General features: G+C 47.2%; 4 protein-coding genes across 10 annotated transcripts in view; 2 read left to right on the top strand and 2 right to left on the bottom strand.

Annotated features, from left to right (window-relative positions):
• The window catches only part of si:dkey-30c15.17 (crystal protein), a 24,603-nt gene extending 21,848 nt beyond the window's left edge, over nt 1–2,755 (top strand). For 2 of the 3 annotated variants that reach the window (XM_042109284.1, XM_042109283.1), the window contains exons 8-9: nt 965–1,137; nt 2,000–2,755. In XM_042109284.1, coding sequence (XP_041965218.1) covers nt 965–1,137; nt 2,000–2,452 — 626 coding nt within the window. In that variant the 3' untranslated portion in view covers nt 2,453–2,755. Of the gene's footprint in view, nt 1–964; nt 1,138–1,434; nt 1,837–1,999 lie in introns of those variants that run through there. The other variant, XM_042109285.1, reaches the window with a different exon arrangement.
• Nucleotides 2,756–3,481: 726 nt separating this feature from the next.
• bbs10 (Bardet-Biedl syndrome 10) lies at nt 3,482–5,707 on the bottom strand. Of its 2 annotated transcripts, XM_042109294.1 has the most exons (3): nt 5,641–5,707; nt 5,193–5,429; nt 3,482–5,077 (listed from the first exon to the last, which is right to left on the bottom strand). In XM_042109294.1, exons 2-3 carry the CDS (start codon nt 5,381–5,383, stop codon nt 3,553–3,555), a joined length of 1,716 nt encoding a protein of 571 aa, XP_041965228.1. In that variant the 5' UTR covers nt 5,384–5,429; nt 5,641–5,707; the 3' UTR covers nt 3,482–3,552. The 2 variants fall into 2 exon arrangements, with proteins under 2 accessions (XP_041965228.1, XP_041965227.1); XM_042109293.1 differs by having other exon boundaries at nt 5,193–5,685.
• Nucleotides 5,708–6,464: 757 nt separating this feature from the next.
• On the top strand, nt 6,465–15,451 carry syt1b (synaptotagmin Ib). The gene is made up of 10 exons (XM_042109304.1): nt 6,465–6,591; nt 7,665–7,723; nt 8,044–8,225; nt 10,321–10,508; nt 11,182–11,289; nt 11,558–11,725; nt 12,879–13,046; nt 13,748–13,865; nt 14,389–14,522; nt 15,038–15,451. The coding sequence occupies exons 2-10, from the start codon at nt 7,680–7,682 to the stop codon at nt 15,239–15,241; spliced, it is 1,314 nt and encodes a 437-aa protein (XP_041965238.1). The 5' UTR covers nt 6,465–6,591; nt 7,665–7,679; the 3' UTR covers nt 15,242–15,451.
• A 2,031-nt stretch (nt 15,452–17,482) lies between these two features.
• Nucleotides 17,483–21,720, bottom strand: part of LOC121723519 (anoctamin-2) — a 47,425-nt gene continuing 43,187 nt past the window's right edge. For all 4 annotated transcript variants that reach the window (XM_042109267.1, XM_042109268.1, XM_042109266.1 and 1 more), the window contains 4 exons: nt 21,517–21,569; nt 20,949–21,130; nt 20,352–20,457; nt 17,483–19,993 (listed from right to left, as the gene is read on the bottom strand). In XM_042109267.1, coding sequence (XP_041965201.1) covers nt 18,170–19,993; nt 20,352–20,457; nt 20,949–21,130; nt 21,517–21,569 — 2,165 coding nt within the window. In that variant the 3' untranslated portion in view covers nt 17,483–18,169. The remainder of the gene's footprint in view (nt 19,994–20,351; nt 20,458–20,948; nt 21,131–21,516; nt 21,570–21,720) is intronic.

Consider the following 21,720-nt stretch of genomic DNA (forward strand, 5'->3'; position numbering starts at 1 on the left):
TCACGAGCCCAGCCACAACAGGGCACAGCGAGGACCTCATTAGGCCGTCCAGTCACATGCCGGGTCACAATGCTGCCGACTCTCCGCTCTGACACAAGAAACTCTGTCACAACCTAACCTGGACTAACTGATCTTAGACATGAATGACTGTGTGAGAGAGAGCCATCTTGCATGTCTGGTGGAGATCAAAGCCTCTTCATCAGCTTCTATTCATCATGATCTTAGGCTAGCGCCTCTTATTTAGAGATATCTGTACATCTACGATGTACCACATCTGAGCTGCTGTACGTCTACGATGTACCACATCTGAGCTGCTGTACGTCTGCTATGAATAAGTGAGACTGACGTTACCATCCACAGTCCCTCAGTGAGGTGCCACACTGCCTCAGAGTTGGCGTTGGAGTGTGTGTGTGTGTGTGTGTGTGTGTGAGTGTGAGAGAGAGAGAGAGAGAGAGAGAGCTTCCATTCCTCTCACTCAGGCGTCTCATCAGCACCTCCCTCAGGTGGAAATGGTGTTGGCATGCTGTGGGGAGCTGAGACTAATGTAAGGTTAATGTAAGGTTGGGATGCAGTAGTGAATAGTATTAAATATTATACTGCAACAGGAAGGATTGTCATTTTCAATATTTCTAATAAACTGTAACCAAAAGCATTTTGCTTGTTTATTTTCTTTATTTATTTTTATGGGCCTTATAAAAACTGCACTGAATGATTAATAATGTGTCTACTAAACTGTACTTTGTTTGGATAAAATTGTGTGCAGAAATGCAATAGATAAATGCAGAGAGAGGTAGTAGAGAGGTCATGTTTAGACTGTAAGGGTTGTCAGTCACCAGCGGTCATTAAGAGGTCATGTTTAGACTGTAAGGGTTGTCAGTCATCAGCGGTCATTAAGAGGTCATGTTTAGACTGTAAGGGTTGTCAGTCACCAGCGGTCATTTCCTACCCTGCCTCTGCTCCCCAGGGACCACTTCAGAGGAGGGCGTGATCTTTGTGTTCGGGGTCTTCAGCAAGCCGGTGTCTGTGTTGGAGAGCATGGCGTATGCCACCGCCATCTTTAAACAGCACACTCTCACCGTCCTGCACAAGTACCTGCCCCTGTACCTCTACACTGACCGCCGCACCATGCTGTCCCAGGTAAGTGTGGGTGTGTGTGTGTGTGTGTGCGTGTGTGTGTGTGCATGCGTGCGTGTGTGTGTGTGTGAGTGAGAGAGAGGAGCCTTACCATGCTGTCCCAGGTAAGCATCTGGAGCGCGCGTGTGTGTGTGTGTGTGCGTGTGTGTGTGAGTGTGGGTGAGAGAGAGGAGAGAAGTATACACTATGCTGAAACTCAGTGAGTGAAATACTATTTGGAAGGTTCGTGTTCTGTGTGTGTGTATGTCTATTCAGAACATGTGTCTTTTAATTAAGACACGTTATGCGTTCTCCCCTCAGATCGTGACGGACGTGTGTGTGTGTGTGTGTGCGTGTGTGTATGTCTATTCAGAACATGTGTCTTTTAATTAAGACACGTTATGCGTTCTCCCCTCAGATCGTGACGGACGTGTGACTGTGTGTGTGGGTGTGTGTGTGTGTGTGTGTGTGTGTGTGTGTGTGTGTGTGTGTGTGTGTGTGTGCATTCAGGACATGTGTCTTTTAATTAAGACACGTTATGCTTTCTCCCCTCAGATCGTGACGGACGTGTGTGACTGTGTGTGTGTGTGTGTGTGTGTGTGTGTGTGTGTGTGTGTGTGTGTGTGTGTGTGTGTGTGTGTGTGTGTGTGTGTGTGCATTCAGGACGTGTCTTAATTAAGACATGTTATGCGTTCTCCCCTCAGATCGTGACGGACGTGTGACTGTGTGTGTGTGTGTGTGACTGTGTGTGTGTGCGTGTGTGTGTGTGCGTGTGTGTGTGTGTGTGTGTGTGTGTGTGTGTGTGTGGTGTGTGTGTGTGTGTGTGTGTGTGTGCATTCAGGACATGTGTCTCTTAATTAAGACATGTTATGCGTTCTCCCCTCAGATCGTGACGGACTTTGTCTTCCTGTGTCCCACGCGTCACTCAGCGCGGTCAGGAGTATCTTTGGGCGGATCCATGTGGATGTACGTGTTTGACTACACCCTATCAGACCCGCGTGCGTGGGCGGGGCTGTCGTTCTGCTACGGCCACGCCTGCCATGGCGCAGAGCTTCCCTTCCTGTTCGACTCCGGGCCCGTGGCCAACCTAACATTCCAGCCTCCTGAGGCGCTGCTGGCCAATCGGATGCTGTGTTACTGGGGGGCCTTTGCCCACTGCGGAGACCCCAACTCACGCACACACCAGAGCTCGTTCTGCAGAGACCAGAGACTTCCGGTTTGGCCCAGGTACACTTTGGACAATGGCTGGCCCATCCTGAACCTCACCGTCCCGACCCATGCACAACATGGGGTCAGAGACCACATCTGTGACTTTTGGGACAATCTGGACATTTATTAGGAGGGGGAAGAGAGAGAGAGAGAGAGAGAGAGAGAGAGAGAGAGAGAGAGAAAGAGAAAGACTTTGCTGTTGAAGAATTACACATGCATTTTTATTTCTATGCTTTTTATATATATAAAAAAGAAAGTTTGGGTTAATTTAGATTTAATACTTTTATATCCATAAGAAATCTATTTCTATATCAGTTTCATGAACAATGAGAAGAAAATAGTAATAATATATATTATTAAAGGAACCGTATGTAAGAAATGTATTTCAATTAATCATAAAATGGCCCTGATATGTCACTAGACATTAAGAAATCATGTTCATTTCAAATACTTATATCACTGACAACAGTAGTCCGGCCAGGATATTGTCATTTAAAAAGTGAAGTTGCAGCCCTCAACTGATGTTGATGTTGTGTTTTGTCATGTCATGTTGTGTTTTGGCCTGATGCGCCACCCTCCACCTATCTACTAATCACGAAGTCAGTAGTGCTTCGGCACTGCATACCGGGTTGGCAACCTCGAGTCAGGGGGGAGGGGGAGGGGATACACCGCTCTACAGTATTTGTATTTGTTATTTTTTAAATGTTTTTGTCATGTGGTGTCAACGCTGGCGACTACGCCGCTCCGTCTGGCATTTTTTTGTCTTGTCTTTTGTTTTTTGTCAATGTCTTGTATGTGGAGCGCTTTGGGTTGCACTTTGTGCATGTTAAATGCGCTATACTAAATAAAACTGACTTGACTTGACTTGACTAGTAATTTGAAAGTGATTGCAGTACCAGTTTTGGCCACAATCTTACATATGGTTCCTTTAACTTCATCAATTAGCTTGATGTGTAATATGTAATTATTTTTGTGCAGGGTTTATGTAATAACAAATTATCAGAATGGCACTTTCCTAAAAGACACCTTCATGTTATTTTGATATTGTGGGCATTTTCGTACAATCAATTATAATTCAGTCTTTTCTCCTATGTTAGCAAAGCTCAGTCTCAAAGTCATTTTGCATTATTTACACTGATCACACATAACCATCATCCAATGAAATCTGTAATGCTTGAAATGTTTTATTGATTTGTCATTAAATACACAACAGAAATACAATAACACACTTCAATCCTCATCGTCCTCCCCATGGCGTGATGTCTTCGTTATGTGTGAGTGTGAGTGTGTGTGTAGAACTCTGTCCACGGAGAGCAGCGTGCACACACACTGCAGCACAGAGGCCAGAAGCTGTTGTTTACAGGACACACTCTCCACCCCACCTGACCAGGGCTTGAGGGAGGGGCCAGAGCGGAGCTCGTCCAGTAAGGAGGCCTGGAACTGCATGAAGAGGCGGGGCTTGTGAGAGTGGAGCGTTCTGGGCACGCTAAGAACAGACTCAGCCAATAAGCTGCGTACCTGAGGCTCAGCTACCCAATCAGAGGACAACAGGAAGTGATGAAACAGAACATCAAAAACTCCACCCACTGGAACCACATGCCCAGCATGCAGAAGCCGATGCCATTGGTCAGGAGTAGGAGCAGGAGCAGGAATTGATGGCTCTGATTTGTCGTTGGAGGGCTGTGATTGGACAGGATGAAGTGGTGTCTCCTCTGATTGGTCAGGGAGAGAGTTCTGAGGCGTGCGTTCAGCCTCACACACACTGCGCAGCATCGTGAAGACTCCCTGACACGCATTCACACACTGATCCAGCGAGCCTGGCCCGGGGGCACAGAGCAGAAGTGTGTGTGGGTGTAAGATGTGCTCGCTGGACGAGTGAGAAGTGTGTGTTGGTGTGAGCCCAACACAGCCCAACCGATGTCCTCCCAACACAACGCGGCTGACTGATGTCACTGTGGCGACATGACCCACAGGGGCAGGCCGTGATTGGCTGAGCTGGCAGAAAAGGTCCAGAAGAGGCGGGTCCACACACTCAGCCACACAGAGCCGCTTCTGCTGAGCCTGCTGCAGGAGGAGGTCTGGACACTTCACCGGAGAGAGGAGCACACACACATCGAGCTCTTCGGCACACACACACAGCCGATGCACAGTTGCATGGCTGTCACACACATAGTTCTCAAACACACTCACCGCTTCGTTCACAACAAACACACTCTCATTCAACACCAGCACTCTGATTGGCTCTTCACTCTTACGCTCAAAAAACATTGTCCAATCACAGCCCAGAAGAAACCCTTCCTGCACACACGACCGACCAATAGGCAAGCCCAACACTGTGGAGTGCAGCAGAGGGAAGTTTTTGTGGATGAATCTGATTGGCTCTGCCATGCCCTGGCCCACATTCCATTTCCGGCAAAACTGACAGATGATTGGCACGAGAACTTCAGCCTGACCAATCCCAACTCTTCCCGCCATGTATCCACGAACCAGCCCCTCCAGAGTGTCACCACGGTAACCGGAGGAGTACAGTGAGGAGGCGTGTGGCATCACCTGATGCACGATGATGTCATCCAGACCATCATAACAGAGGCGCAGTAGCTGATTGGCCAGGTGTCGGGCACGGGCGTTTGACATTTCCTTGCATGCTTTGCTGTGCGCATGGATCCTTCTAAGCAGAGAGGCTAGCAGAAGTAGAAAGGACTTGGAGCCATCCGCTGCCACTGAACAGTGTGCCTGAATGCAGTCCACAACCATTCTACAAAACAGAAAATTGTACATGTTTATGAGTTAAGTTATGTTAAGATACTTCATACTTTTTATAGCATGTTTTAGATAACTTGTTGAGAGAGCACGTCGAGACTAGGATGTACCTGGCAATTGGGTGTTCCAAATGCAGTGAGTTTAGAATCTTCTGCCCGTGACGGGTGAGCAAAACTTCTCCAGTGTCGCGAGTGAATAGTACCACGCCACCATTCGGTCCGAAACTGCGTACCACGACTGCCTCAAGCGCAGACACCACAGACAATGTCGAGCGAACATATCCACTTTCAACACCTGCCATATCTTCGCCAATGCCACATGTCCACACCCCAGCCAATGTTCTTTCACTAGAAAAGTGTCCGCACGTAAGAGTGAGTGCCTTACCAATAGATTGGCCGAGAGCCACTAGTCACGAAGCTTAAAGTTTATGTACGACTATAAGGATTGCATGCATAGTTAAGCCGCTAAAATCTATCTAATTAACTAGAGCTGTCATTTGAATGTATTTGTCTCTTTAATTAAACATAAACAGTAAAAGAAAGGTTTAAGAGGGCTCACAATTTCCCTTTCGGACAAAGCTTCCCTTCGTATCCTGGACAACACTCTTCCTCTGCGGTGCTTAAAGGCGAGACGGCCTCTATGAAACTCCTTATCGCCCCTTAGTGGACTGGTGTATGACCAGCATGAAGGCGCAAAAATGTGAATAATGGATTGCAACGATGGATCGATCATTTGATTTTTATGCAAAATTGTCACTTCACTTTCAGCTCAAAGTTGGGAAAAATGTAAACTTCATGTCAAATTGAGACAGGTGCGTGATGGCAGTGGACCGCACTGACTCCTAGTAGACAGACAAACCGAGTTTAGTCATAAAGTGTTGAATTTCCCTAGGGATCATCTATTTATCTAAAACTGCCATTACTTTTGTGTGTCCTCTGCTGAAATCTGTCCAACCAGGTGTGTGTGTATGTGTGTGTCTAATGAATATTCCGAATGGGTGTTAAATAGGGGACAGTTAAGATGATGAATATTCAGCCTGTCTACTGAAGGACATAAAAAACCTGGTGTCCTCCTTTTGTGTCATGGTCGCTCAGCTTGACCATAGCGGATAGTTGCATAACTTTGGACAGGAAGGATATTTGCATAGGAAGTGTTATCTATAAGATGCTCAACAGAACACTGAATTGTGTGACACTTCAGTAGAATCCTCCTCCACCACCTCACTATCATGCCTCCTCTCTTCACAACTCATCTCTCCGTTTCTCTGCCCCCTCTCTCTCTCACCCGCCCTTTCACTCTCCTCCACCCCTGTTCCTTCGTTCCCATAGGACCTGACAGACACAACTGAGTCGCTCTCTTCCTCTCTCTTCATATCTCTCCATCTCTCTCCACACCACCCTCCTGCAAATACTCATAAAACATCTTGCTTTTCAAAAGCATCAATTATTTCAGTGATCTTCTATTTCAGTGCCGTTCTAATGCAACTCTTTTTAATTGACACAGCAGAAGGTAAGGAAATCATCATGTTTTGTAATGTCTTGTACAGTGTTGTTTTTAGCTTTGAACTCTGTGGTTGCTGACTGATCAACCCCCTGGTTTGCTACATGCGTTGTCTGTGCCCTTATTAATGTCTCTGAAGCCTTTGTGACGTTTATTGTTTCTGCATGTTCACTTTGCTTATTCCTGGGTGGTTTGTGTGTAGTGTGTTTGCATGCTCACTTTGCTTATTCCTTGGGTGGTTTGTGTGTATAGTCCTTGTGTTGTCTTGGTGACAGCTGTCTCATCGTTGTTTAGTTTATTGCTGAGTCCGCAAGTTCCTCATATTCTCAGTGGTGTCTCCGACTGTTGCTTAGTTATCTGTGGCTGGTCCTTGTGTTTATCTCCTCACACTCATATACTTTAGTAAGTTATCAAACCTTTTGGAACGAGCTGTTATTATTCATTTCCAGCATGGTGTGCTGCTGTTCCTTTAGTGTGGGCGCATATTGTATCTTTGACCTGCTAAGCTGAACAGTGACATGTCTGATTCCATGGAAAAGCATCTTTGGATGGCGTGGGTACATGATCATTATTCAACTCACTGTAAAAGAAGACAGAAATCAATGTGTGCTTACTGGGCGATTCTCAAAATAATCTCAAGGTGAAACGCTCCCTTTACAGCTGCAATGAAAGTGATCTCTGACATGCCTCACGTGGAGACATCTGAGCTTCCTGCTGCCCATACCCCCCCTCACCCCCCCTCCAGACTCCACATGCCCCATGTAGAAATATGTCACTTTACATGTAATGAGATAGATAGATAGATAGATAGATAGATAGATAGATAGATGGATAGATACTTTATTGATCCCCAAGGCCCAAGGGGAAATTAAAGAATGCTAGATTATATGAAAGTTTCACTTTTTGAAATAAATTACGGAAAAAATAATGCATGATATTCTAATTTTTTGAGATGCATCTGTTTAAATAGTATAACAGATCCTGAGAAAATCATTTACAACCTGTTGTCAATATGCTACACGTAAAGTTAAGCATTTGTGGTTTGATGTTACAAAAGTGTGCATGTTATTGGCTGATTTCAGGCAGAACTCGTCACCATGTCTGACTGGAATGGCCTTGGATTTCTTCTCCTGGGAGCTAGGTGAAACTTCACATTTACACTCATATAGGCACACACACACACACACACATATTCATGAATGAAAGCAAATACCTTGTGAGTACACACACACACACACACACACACAAACACACATTGCTATCTGTCTCTCTTTCTCTCTCTCTGATGTGTGTATGTGTATGTGCGTGTGTGTGCGTGTGTGTGTGTGTGTTTGTGTGTGTGTGTGTATGCGTGTGGGTGTGTGTGTATGTGTGTGTGCATGCGTATGTTCATACGTGTGTGTGCGGTGTGCGTGTGTTTGCATGCGCGTGTGTGTGTGCATTTGCGTTTGTGTTTGTTAGGTTGATCACTGTGTGTGGAGAGGCTCTGGTGGCTCCTGGTGCTACATTGGCTCCACCCATTGCAAGTATGAACCCAAAGGAGACGGGGCCAAGTGGACGACCTCCGACCCCTGGGCCGACGCAGCACACCAGAGTCAACGAGCTTAGGGAGAAGTTCATGAATGAGCTCAAGCATATACCTCGTTAGTATGCACACTTACATGAATGAGCTCAAGCATATACCTCGTTAGTATGCACACTTACATGAACACAAGTCACACACCACACAAACACACACAACACGTCCTGCTGAAGAAATATACACAAAAAGATATGAGAAAATTGTTAAAGGTAGAGCTATAGAACAGGTCACAACATTATGTAAGGAACATGAAAGTCATAAGACCTACAGCCTACAGGTGTCAATCAGTCACTTTGTATCAAAGTCCAACACATGGGGAGCATCACTGTTGCCATGACTACACTGTCATCACTGATGATCCTGCTGCTTTTGCGTCCTTCACCTGTGCACACACCCATCCTCACACGCACACACAACACACACACACACACACACACACACACACACACACACACACACACACAGGTACTGTGGCTAGACCTGCAGTTACCCCTGTAGGGTCACCACTTCACCTGCTGGGTCAGCATCCTTCAGCATCTTTTACCTGTGCATGCATGCGCACACACACGCACGCACGCACGCACGCACGCACGCACGCACACACACACACACACACACACACACACACAGGGGTCACTGCTTCACCCGCTGGGTCAGCATCCTTCACCTGCACAGAGGTTTCTGACAGATGGCCCCCAACCTTGAAGGTCACCCCGTCCACCCAGCAGCAGCTGGTGTAAATATAGCTTCCTCCCCGTGGGCCACTCCCCAAGGGCCCCTACGCCAGCTGGCTGAATGACGCCACACACACACACACACACACACACACACACACGCCGCTCAAGGGCAAATATGATAGAAGGGCTGTGTGATATGGCCTCAACACTGTTGTGTTAACCACTGAGCTCTGCGCAGTAGAGCTGGGATGTACTCGAGTCCTTGGGGATGGCTACACAACACTGTTAACCCAGTGAACTCTTCCATGTAGATGTGAGCTCTTATTAAAGTTAAAGGAGCTTGTGGAACTCTGTTGGCTTTGTGTTGTCTTGAACGCAGCTAGCAACACTAGTCTTCCACTGACTTGCATTGTTTTTAATGCAGCGTCATGCATACCGGTACAAGACAGCTGGTACCGCGCTAGCTCGTTTGCATGCATACCGGTACAAGACAGCTGGTACTGCGCTAGCTCGTTTGCATGCATACCGGTACAAGACAGCTGCTACCGCGCTAGCTCGTTTGAGACAGCTGGTACCGCGCTAGCTCGTTTACATGCATACCGGTACAAGACAGCTGGTACTGCGCTAGCTCGTTTGCATGCATAACGGTACAAGACAGCTGGTACCGCGCTAGCTCGTTTGAGACAGCTGGTACCACGCTAGCTCGTTTGAGACAGCCGGTACCGCGCTAGCTCGTTTGCATGCATACCGGTACAAGACAGCTGGTAGCGCGCTAGCTTGTTTGCATGCATACCGGTACAAGACAGCTGGTACCGCGCTAGCTCGTTTGAGACAGCTGGTAGCGCGCTAGCTCGTTTGCATGCATACCGGTACAAGACAGCTGGTAGCGCGCTAGCTCGTTTGAGACAGCTGGTAGCGCGCTAGCTCGTTTGCATGCTAACTTCAGTGGATATCTGGACAATGCAGAGCACAGGCGTTTTTGATATTACAAAAGTGGTTGTTTCTTCACATTCTGTTGCTAGGTAATTTCTGTCATTTTTGGATATAAAAGCACATTTAATGTAATGCATTTGTGTTTGTGTGTGTGTAGTGTGTAGCCTAAGTATTATCTGTGCATGTTTAAGGTCTTGACTTTTGTGTTAACACATTGAAATCTGCTTCTTTTGATGGTGGTGATGTAAGTGTTTGTGTTTCTCTCTCTTTTCTCTCTCTGTCAAATTCATCTACATTTGTGTGATATTCCCCAGTTCCCACGTGTTTGTGTGATATTTCCCAATTCCCACGTGGGCAGTGGTGGCTGTCTGTGTGATATTTCCCTGTTCCCACGTGTTTGTGTGATATTCCCCAGTTCCCACATGTTTGTGTGATATTCCCCAGTTTCCACATGTGTTGTGTGATACTTCCCAGTTCCCACGCGTTTGTGTGATATTTCCCAGTTCCCAAGTGGGCAGTGGTGGCTGTTTGTGTGGTATTTCCCAGTTCCCAAGTGGGCAGTGGTGGCTCTAGTCTTTGTGCTGCTCCTGCTGCTGCTGAGCTGCTGTTTCTGCTGCTGCCGTAAGACTCTGTTCAAGAAGAAGAAAGAGAAGAAAGGAAAGGAGAAGGGAGGGAAGAACGACCTTGACCTTGACCTTGACCTCACGGACATGAAGGACGAGAGGACACCGCAGGTAGGGGACATCACATCACACTCATTATTGCTTGATAACTCTGATGGAATGTGCGTAATGTGCATAATGTGTGTCATGTTCTCCTTGTTGTTTGCAAGGACTGATAGGATTGGGCCCAAATGTCCTGTAGTCTTTAGTTTTAAATAATGCCGTGTACAACACCTTATCGATTTACATAAGTGGAAATGGAGAAATGTATGAATTTCTGTAACTATATCAATTACAGTACTATTGAAGGACTATAGAATTATATCCCTTTGCTATTTACAGTAAAACAAAAAGCACTGTAGTTTCCAGTAGTGATGGGCAAATGAAGCTTTGGTGAACCACTAAACCACAGCAGTGTGAAGCTAGCAACACTAATGAAAAAATCCAATATGGCTGCCACATGTAGATTTTTCAACATAAAAGTCCTTACCCAAACCAGTATATGTAACCAAAAATATTGGTTTGCTAAGGACTTTTATGTTGAAAAATGTATGTGTGGCGGCCATCTTTTTGCTTTTCAGCTAGTGTCGCTAGGTTAACACTCCTGTGGTTCAGTGGTTCACCAAAGCTTCATTTGCCCATCACTAGTTTCCAGCACACCAGGGAGGATACTGTATACCATCCCTGATTTATTAGAGTGTGTGTGTGTGTGTGTGTGTGTGTGTGTGTGTTCGTGTGTTCTCAGGCCTTGAAACATGACACTGATACAGTGGATGAAGAGGAGGATTCCAAAGAGGAAGTCAGGCTGGGCAAGCTCCAGTTCTCTTTAGACTACAATTTCACTGATGCTGCCGTAAGATATCTTATCCATCCCTCCACCCCTTCCTCCTCTCCTCTGTTTCTCTCTTTCTCCCCTTTTCCCTCATACCACCCTCTCTGGCTGCTATCCCTTTCTTTCTCTCTTCCTATCCCCTCCCCCTCCTTTCTTTCCTTCTCTCTTTCCCTCGTTTCCTATATTACCATTAATCTCTCTCTCTCTCTCTCTTCTTCTCTCTCTCCCCCCCTCCTTTCTCTCTATCCCTCTTGTTTCTTCCGTTATCATCGATCTCTCTCCTTGCCAGTTGATGGTGGGCATTCTGCAGGCCACAGACCTCCCGGCCATGGACATGAGCGGAACATCTGACCCCTACGTGAAGCTCTACCTGCTGCCCGACAAGAAGAAGAAATTTGAGACCAAAGTCCACAGGAAGTCCCTCAACCCCACCTTCAACGAGAACTTCACCTTCAAGGTGCTTGTATATCGCAGCCCCACCCACATCCCGTCCCGATTGGCCAGGTCTCTATAAGGAAGTGTGCAAGGCTTGTGATGACTCAGGAAGTCCAGAACGAGACAAGGGCTTCTCATCATGCCAGAAATGACACAGTTTCTACTTCCATTTATTTTATTGGCCGGTGGTGTTGGAATGGTGAGATATGGGTGGTTTGGACCGTTTGTATTGTTGTGTGTGTAACGGAGGCGAACTGAGCTAGCATGCTAGTTGCCCGTGTAAATCCTCTCACCCCTAACCTTAAGAACGCTTCTAACCGCTGAGTTGGAAGCCTGGGCTTTTAGCTCAGTGGTTAGAGCGTTCGACTCCCATGCCGGTGTGTGTCGAGGTGGCGGGTTCGAGGGCCGTGAGCGAACACGACCAGGAAGTGCTATTCAAGCAAGACAAACTCAGAGCTCAAACCCAGAGCAGAGAGTGTGTGGTCAGTGTGGTCTGCATCGTTGTGTGGTCAGTGTGGTCTGCATCATTGTTACAGACATACTCTTGGCACACTGCCCTCTGAATATTTACCATAACAGATAATGCAGATCTGATTTCATGTCACACACACACACACATACACACACACACACACACACACACACACACACACACACACAGTGTGCATGTGGAGGTGTCCTTGATGAGCACAAAGGTCTTATTCAGGATCTGTACTTTTTCTGCCATCTCAGCCTGGACTGTCACCACGCTGTCACCACGCTGCGAGGCTGTGGCAGGGCGTGTCTGTCAGGGACGCCTCATACATATTCATGACACAGCACTTCTGTGTGTGTGTGTGTGTGTGTGTGTGTGTGTGTGTGCGTACAGCACTACTGTGTGTGTGTGTGTTGAGTGAGTTGAGCACTACTGAGTGTGTTGTGTATGACTGTGTCCTATAGGTCCCCTATGCAGAGCTAAGACGCTGGTCATGATCGATCGCATATGACTGTGTCCTATAGGTCCCCTGTGCAGAGCTAAGACGCTGGTCATGATCGATCGCATATGACTGTGTCCTCTATAGGTCCCCTATGCGGAGCTAAGACACTGGTCATGATCGATCGTGTATGACTGTGTCCTATAGGTCCCCTATGCGGAGCTGAGACGCTGGTCATGATCTTGTATCACTGTCCTATAGGTCCCCTATGCGGAGCTGGGAGGGAAGACGCTGGTCATGATCGTGTATGACTTTGACCGCTTCTCTAAGCATGATGCCATCGGGGACGTCCGCATCCCGATGAACAAAGTGGACTTCAGTCACGTGACCGAGGAGTGGAGAGACCTGCAGAAACCCGAGAAGGAAGAGGTGGGCTCTTTACGTTTGTGTGTGTGAGTGTGTGTGTGTGTTTGTGTGTTGAAGTGTGTGTGTGTGTATGTGTGTGTGTATGTGTGTGTGTGTGTGTGTGTTGAAGTGTGTTTGTTGAATTGAATGTGGGGTTTTGTAAAAGACTTGTTGTTAAAAGACTTTGCTTTGTTATGTATCATAACTTATGTGATGGAAATGTTGCTAGCTTGAGACCATTACATTACATTACATTACATTACATTTAGCAGACACTTCTTGACCAAAGTGACTTACATATGTCAGCTATATTACAAGGGATCACATTGTCCCCGGAGCAACTTGGAGTTAAGTGCCTTGCTCAAGGGCACAATGGTGGAAGCTGGGAATTGAACCGACTACTTTCAGGCTACTGCACGCTAGCCCAGCTCCTTAACCACTACACTACCACCACCCTACAGGCTACTGCACGCTAGCCCAGCTCCTTAACCACTACACTACCACCACCCTACAGGCTACTGCACGCTAGCCCAGCTCCTTAACCACTACACTACCACCACCCCAGGATTACACTAAACAAAGCAAATGAACACAATTCCCTGTGTTTGAGTTCAATTGTATGAATTGGTCTAAATCCAGATCCAAATCCTAAATCTTTTGTACACGTGTGTGTGTGTGTGTGTGTGTGTGTGTGTGTGTGTGTGTGTGTGTGTGTGTATGTGTAGCAAGAAAAGCTGGGTGATATCTGTCTGTCCCTGCGATACGTCCCTACTGCGGGCAAACTAACTGTGGTAGTTCTGGAGGCCAAGAACCTCAAGAAGATGGATGTGGGCGGGCTCTCAGGTGAGTGACAGCCCATAGACCAATCAACAGATGCATAAGGGAGACAAGATAAACTCTCTACTTTTGACATCTCCCCATTTTAATTCATTTAAGTAATTTAAGTCATTTAAGTAATGACTATGTCAGAGTTCCAATGCTCTTTGGGATTGCTTCTTAGTATAAGATAAATACTTATACTACATATATAACAACACATACAGTATGCGGTCTGAATCTGTATGTGTTCAACTGATCTGGGAGAAAGCCATCACCCCACATGACCTTATCACCAGCTTTATTGAGTAATAACCCAGGCTACTGCATCCTGGCTGCATCCCCAGAGTACCAGACGTGTTAGTATTGCGTTTGGAGCTCACGCCCCACTGTAACTGCAATGGCCCTACTTTGCCACGATCCTTCTGTCTGTTTCAGACCCCAACTGTAACTGCAATGGCACTACTTTGCCACGATCCTTCTGTCTGTTTCAGATCCCAACTGTAACTGCAATGGCACTACTTTGCCACGATCCTTCTGTCTGTTTCAGATCCCTACGTGAAGATCCACCTGCTGCAAAATGGGAAAAGGTTGAAGAAGAAAAAGACAACGGTGAAGAAGCACACGCTGAACCCGTACTACAACGAGTCCTTCAGCTTCGAGGTGCCCCTGGAGCAGATGCAGGTAACCGTGGCCCCATTCTTATATCCTGCTGGTCCAGGTAACTGTGGCCCCAGGCTTATATCCTGCTGGTCCAGGTAACTGTGGCCCCAGGCTTATATCCTGCTGGTCCAGGTTTCTGTGGCCCCAGGCTTATATCCTGCTGGTCTAGGTCAAGCAAGGAAGAGGCTACAGTATGTGTGTTAGAGTTCTGGGTGTAGGATTCAGGTTGTCTTGAACACGCCACTACGCCTGGCAACAACATTCGTTCACTACGTTGTATGTATTCAATGCAGCACCTAATTAGTGAATATCTGCTCAATGCAGCACCTAATTAGTGGATATCTGCTCAATGCAGCACCTAATTAGTGGATATCTGCTCAATGCAGCACCTAATTAGAGGATATCTGCTCAGTACAGAGCATAGGGTGGTTTTCTTCTGGTTAATTGTAGCACTAGCACTTCTAAATTAGCCATTGGCATTACTGATGACTATTATCATTAATTAATTCTCTATTTTACCCCGTTTGTCTGGACAGAAAGTGCAGGTGGCTGTGACTGTGCTGGACTACGATAAGATCGGTAAGAACGACGCCATCGGAAAGGTGTTCCTGGGCCTGAACAGCACGGGCACCGAGCAGCGCCACTGGGCAGACATGTTGGCCAACCCCAGGAGGCCCATCGCCCAGTGGCACGCCCTCAAACCAGAGGACGAGGTTAGCGCTGAGCTTGCCAAGAAATGAGAGGGAGCGTGTGTGTGTGTGTGTGTGTGTGCGTGTGTGTAAAAATGCTGTACATACTGTACTACATGTAAAACTAATGTTAATAGTGAATTGTGTGAATAATATGCAATTCTCATTTTAATTTTCTCCTTAGATCTACAATATATAAAAAATGACACCATTATAAATTACAAGCTGACATTGTTATTAGTATTATTGCTGTACAGTTCCTTGATTAGGGCCTTGTTGTATCCTTGTTGGATATATGCTATTTTAATCCTTGTTGGGCCTTATACAGTATGTGTGTGTGTTTGTGTAGAATCTCAACTTCATAATCAACTATACCAATAAATGTAGAATTCAAGTGTGTGTTAAGCATCTGAAAATGTGTGCTGGTTTGATCATATCCAGACAGATGTGGGTAGTGGGTTATACTCAGCCCACCACACCCCACAGCATTACTGTGAGAGATATGTGGGCCAGATGTACTAACGCTTTTGCGCCCACTTCAGGCGTATTTGTTTCGCAATGTGCGTGTAAAATCATTGCGAGGTATGTACAAACAGGCCGCAATGATGTAAAAGCGCAAACTGCCTGTCGCGGGAGCTGAAAGTGGCAGATTGCGTTTGTCATGTCATGCATATGCATTCATGGGAGGATCCAGGGGAAAGTGGGAGTTTAGTGTAAAAAGATGGGAGGGGAAGAGTAAAGAGCGCTTAATTATGTATTCCGCGGTATGTACAAAGACGTCTATTCTGCGCCTAAATACTTCCGCCTTGTAAAGGTGTTAATCCAAATTGCAGTTCAATGCGTCAATAAGAGAACCTTTCAAAGACAACAGAATCGCTATTTAGAGCATCAGTTTTTGTGGTGAAAGTATTTGTACTACCAAAAGCAACCTTAACTTTCGTTGGCCTTTCGAATGTCTTACTTTCACTTTCACGTCATTCACTTAAACTTTCCTACTTGCTAGATTTGACCAATCATCCATAGCCTACGTGCACAAGTAGTTTGAGTAGCACTACTGATCTTCATTATCTCCCTGCTTGTTCACATCTTATCATGTATGGTATTATTTCATGATCGCTAAACATTTGATTCTTTTTAATGTTGTCATCAGTTAACTTCATTCAACTGCGCTTGTATGTAGGCGCTGCCATTCAGTTGTGGACGTTCGTAAATTGCGTTTATGGGCGGAGAAGGGCAGAGAAAGGCGCAGTTTACACTAAGGATTGAACGATTGATAAATACGAGGGAAACTTGGGTCTGACAGCGTTCGCAATCTGCGGTGTGTCCCTGACACTGATAACGCTACGTTCGCAAAATGTACGTACATCTGGCCCTCAGGGCGCTATTTATAGCCATCTGAAACGCACGGTCTGAAACGGATGGTTTAAAATACGTTTAGGGTGTGACCAGTCCAAAATCGCTATCTTGACGGCGTAAAAAGTTCGCCAGATGCCAGGTGCATTGTTCAAAAGGGTTACTCTTGTTTCATGGGTGTGTTTTGGGCTTAACATCCATTAAACCAATGAGAATGACATCGGTCATTCCCTGTATGAGCGAGGAGCGCAACATCTAAACAGTGCGTTGGTGTTTTAACAGTCAGTGCATCTGAAGGAATCTGCCTGCAAATGTAAAATAGGAACATGACTTGTGTCACGCTTGGCGTCACGTTGCGCCCGGTGTAAGATAGGCCCCTTAGTCTTTCATAAACTATTAAACAGGCTTGCAGGTCTTTTATGAATGAAGAAAGGCCCACAGACAGATTTCAAATGAGGGCTAAAGTATTCTGTCATTTTTAAAGCATTACTCGCCTGATCTTTGCTAGCAGAGACTAAAAAATATGTTAATGTGAATTATAGGCCAGTTGTTACTAAGTCAGTTTTCCACATGTCGTGGTGAATAGAAAAAGAGAGTTTTTCATGCTCCCAGAGATGAACCAATCAGTGCAATTTTATGACAGGGTCATCCCCTGTCTACATTTAAAAGGGATCATGATGCAATATATATCACATGAGCCTTTGTTATAGTAAAACTATATCAGTGAGTAGCGTGCAATATGGCGTGGCAAGGAGCTGTATGAAGTTAATACTTTGTTATTGCATAACAATAGGGTGAGGGCTGGACAGGGGATTACAGCCAGATTATAGTAAAGCTTAAGGTTGTCTGAGTGCTCCGTCGCAACACACACACTGGAATAATAACAGTAATGAGAGCAACACCCACGACCGAAGCATGGAAACACAAATACACTTTCAGCTCATTCAGATTATTTTTATTATGAACTTTGTCTTTATATATGAACAGTAATAACATGTTTATTAAGAACAATAATGAGTTTTTATTGATATTATCAAAATGTGGAGGATATCTAAGAAAAGGGTGGTTGGCTTTCTTTGGTATTCTACATCATAAATGCAGTTTCAGATTTACACTCTAGCACACCAGCAAGACAGATCATCCCTCACCTCCTTCCTCTTAAAAAAACAGTAAAAAGTCTTAGTACAATGAAGTTTGTGTGTGGGTGTGTTTGGGGTGTGAGTGTTTCCATCCATGTGTATATTAACGTTGTTAGTCTCTCTCTTGGCTTTCATTTTGAGAGGCTGTCATGGTTATCAACAAGCAGGAGAAACTGTATAGCAACCATCATCCTGTATAAACCAATCAGAGAACAGTGAACCATCTCACTAACCAATCCAGGATCTGAGAACCATCCCATCAGCCAATCAGTCGGAGAGCAGAGGAACGTTATCTCACCATCAGTGATGAGTTCAGTTCATGGAATCATCCGGGCTGGTGGATTTGTACTCTCGACCATTTGGGGGAGATCAGATGAGATGCAATCTCAAAAGAGATATGAGCTCTGTGACCTCTGACCCCTCTATGAGCTCTGTGACCTCAGACCCCTCTATGAGTCCTCACCTTCAGCATCTACACGGTCTCTCTTTACACGTGTGTGTCCCGGGTGAGCTCGCTGCGTGATGGCGGGACCTGTTGGCTCAGGTGGGTGAAGGTGGAGGAATGGCTGGTTCGGACGGCAGTCTCCCCCGCCTCGGGGGGCCTCTGGTTGGGGGGAAGCGTCTGGCAGCGGCCCTTGGCTCTGGAGCTCCGGTCGGAGGCAGGGGGAGCTTTGAGGATGTTCTGAGCCAGCTCGCTGTTCGACGGGGGCCTTGAAGGAGTCTTTGGGGCGGTGGCTGACGGCTGCTCTGGTTGTGATGGGGAGCGTGACAAAGCTTTCTGCGCCAACTCCATCTCTGACGGAGGTCGGGAGGGAGGTCGGGAGGTGCCGTGGGACAGCTCGTGCTGGGAGGCTGGCCGTGAGAGGGCTTTGGAGGCTCGGTAGGCCAGCGCTCCGTCTGACGGTGACCTCGACGGAGACCGTGATAGAGGCTTGGAGGAGATGTCGATCAACTCAGCCTCCGCCTCTGACGCTGTTCGCGAGAGTGACTTCACGGCTTTCTTGGCCAACTCCACGTCTGATGGTGGCCTTGACGGAGACCGTGATGGAGGCTTGGAGGAGATGTCGATCAACTCAGCCTCCGCCTCCGACGCTGTTCGCGAGAGACACTTCACGGCTTTCTGGGCCAACTCCACGTCTGACGGTGGTCTGGATGGTGGCCGTGACGGTGGTCGAGACGGAGGTCTGGACGAGGGTTCGGCCAGCTCGGCTTCAGACGGGGGTCGCGAGAGAGACTTGTGGACCCTCTGGGCCAACTCTACGTCCGAGGGAGGCCTCGACGGCGGCCGTGACGCTGGTCTGCTGGACACCTCGCAAAGCTGCTCGGCCTCCGACGCTGGCCGCGTCAGGCCTCTCTGGGCACTCTGGCTCAGGTCGAAGTCTGACGGGGGCCGCGATGAAGATCTCTGGGAGGAATCGGAGAGTTGGCTCTGTGAGGCAGGTCTGGAGAGGCCTCGCTGGGCCAGCTCCATGTCAGACGGGGGTCGGGGTGGAGGTTTGGGGGCCGTCTCAGCCGCCTCATCCACCGAGGGCGGTCTGGAGCGATTCCGCAGAATGCTCCTGGCGAGCTCACTCTGTGACGACTGCTTGACCGGGTCCTTCAGCCGCATCAGCTGGCTGCGCGAGGGCGGCACCTGCTGGCTCAGGTGGGTAAAGACGGAGGAGTGGCTCGATTGTGCCGAGCTGTCACCTGGCCCGGGCCCTCTGTAGCGGGGAGGAAGGGTCCGGCAGCGGGCCTTGGTTCTGGGGTTCTGCTCTCCCTCCATCAGGGTCTCAGATCCTTCCTTGGAGATTGAACTTGAAGCATCCAAACTCCTCTGAGCCACCAGCTTGGGCTTTGAGGGCTGTCTTGATGTTTCTATGTCACCATTGAGATCGAGGTTTGAGTCACGATCAGAGTTTAGACTGGGATCAGGTTTAGCATCAGGATCTGGGTCTGGATCTGCAGTAGGCTCCGGATCAGGATCAGGATCAGGATCAGGATCAGGATCAAGACCTCCACCCTGGGCCTCTCCCTCCTCCCTCAGGTCCGTCTCCATGGATACGGTGTCTGGGTGCGCGCTGGGCTCCTCGGGACTCGGGGAGTCCCTCCTGCTGCCCCCTCCTCCTCCTGGTGGGTCCTCCTCGGGGCCCTGGATGATGACCGGTGCATCGTGGGAGCGTGCCGTGCGGCGGCTGGAGCTCTGACTGGGCTCCTGGGAGAGCAGGAGCTCCATGAGGGCGGCGCGCTCACGCTTGATCTGGTCCTTGAGCGAGCGCGGCACGTTCGGAATGAGCCAGGCCACCAGCATGCTCAGGAACATGGCCAAGTTCTGCAGCACAGCAGGGCAGAGAACAGCAGGGCAGAGAACGCTCAGCCACAGAGGCAGCCAACAGCACAGAACACTCAGTACACCCAGTTTTACAGTAACAGGAATACACTGGATATTTACCCAAAACATGTCAGTACACACATGGAAGACTCAAAATATCAATTTATTAATTTATGTAATATTATTATAATGTTTGGACATGATATAGAAAAAAGGTGTCATGGAGGGTAATCACTTTATTACAATTTGTTTTTGTGCCCTAAACGACAATAATGTATGACATAAAAATGGCAAATCTTAAGCTGTTTACTCGATAAAACAACATCAACAAATACACTGCAAGTGTGAAGAAAGTTACCTGAAAAAAGATGACGAATGCCAGCCTGGCGGCCAGCACTGACCAGTACTGCTTAGAGAGCTGGTAGGACTCATGGGACCACGGAGGATCTCTGTAATCTTTGTACCTGAGAGAGAGGGAGAGAGAGAGAAAGAGGGAAAAAGAGAGATACTTGACATATGGCCACTAGAAATAAGTAAACAAAGGTAGATAGGTCCTTTGCTGTTGTGTACTGGCTGTGCACTTGACATTGATGGCCCTGTTTTTGTTAGCTTGTGTTTGAAATCTCTTTCTCTCTCATTCTCTCTACCTTTCTCTATGTGGGTGTGTGTTTGTAAATGTCTGAGACTTGCAGTATGATGCTGTTTTGTGTGTGTGTATGTGTGTGTGTGTGTGTGTGTGTGTGTGTGTGTGTGTGTGTGTGTGTGTGTGTGTGTGTGTGTGCGTGGTTGTGTGTGTGCGTGGTTGTGTGTGTGTGTGTGTGTGTGTGTGCGTGTGTGTGTGTGTGTGTGTGTCTGTGTGTCTGTGTCTGTGTCTGTGTCTGTGTCTGTGTGTGTGTGTGTGTGTGTGTGTGTGTGTGTGTGTGTATGTGTGTATGTGTGCATGTACTGTATATACCTGCAGATCTTGAGATCTTTGTCGTACTGTGTGGCATTGGGAGCGGTGCCTGGCTTGAAGTTACTGGTGTTGAAGTAGGCCAGTGTGTAGTCTGTGTAGCCATGCATGGTGCCGGTCTCACTGTATATATACTGATAAACCATCCGTGGGATGAACTCCGAGGTGAAAGATATCACAAAGGCCTAGGACACCGAAAAGACAATAGATCACATTAGAGTGGACAATTGCATCACTTGATGTCCATCACACAGGTCCTGAACAAACATGAGTAAATAACTTCTATCTTTCTAGAAGCCCCTCACAGCAGTTCATGTCCCCTGACTGAGACTTGTTAAAAAGGACCCCGTGGGTTAAAAAGGACCCCATGTTTTAACTCCAAGAAAGGGTCCATCTCTTTATCTTCAACATTGACACTGATATTTTACTGAAAACGTTCCACAAAGACAATATTAACCATGTAGACCACACAGATTTAGAGAGATGAGCACAGTGCAAGCTCTGTGTATTTAGTATGATCACTACAACACATTTAGCAGCCAACTGCTACACATCTTGTCAACAGACTTACATTTGTGATGACAGCAAACTTGCTGATGCCACTCAGAATGTTGTGCCATATTCCTGTGAGGATTTAGACAGCAGAACAGAAAGGAGAGGGGAGAGAATGAGGAAGAGGAGGAGGAGGAGGAAGAGGAGGAGATGGAGGAAGAGGAGATGGAGGAAGAGGAGGAGGAGAGGGAGGAAGAGGAGATGGAGGAGGAGGAGAGGGAGG

This window comes from Alosa sapidissima, chromosome 11, assembly GCF_018492685.1.
Source record: "Alosa sapidissima isolate fAloSap1 chromosome 11, fAloSap1.pri, whole genome shotgun sequence".
Lineage (NCBI taxonomy): Eukaryota > Metazoa > Chordata > Actinopteri > Clupeiformes > Clupeidae > Alosa > Alosa sapidissima.

Excerpts from the sequence above, each read along its gene's own strand:
- bbs10 (XM_042109294.1), bottom strand. The coding sequence starts at position 5,383 with ATGGCAGGTGTTGAAAGTGGATATGTTCGCTCGACATTGTCTGTGGTG. Across the intron at positions 5,078-5,192 it reads TTGGAACACCCAATTGCCAG|AATGGTTGTGGACTGCATTC; the intron begins GTACATCCTAGT and ends TCTGTTTTGTAG.
- syt1b (XM_042109304.1), top strand. The coding sequence starts at position 7,680 with ATGTCTGACTGGAATGGCCTTGGATTTCTTCTCCTGGGAGCTAG. Across the intron at positions 7,724-8,043 it reads TTTCTTCTCCTGGGAGCTAG|GTTGATCACTGTGTGTGGAG; the intron begins GTGAAACTTCAC and ends TGTGTTTGTTAG. Across the intron at positions 11,290-11,557 it reads ACAATTTCACTGATGCTGCC|TTGATGGTGGGCATTCTGCA; the intron begins GTAAGATATCTT and ends TCTCCTTGCCAG.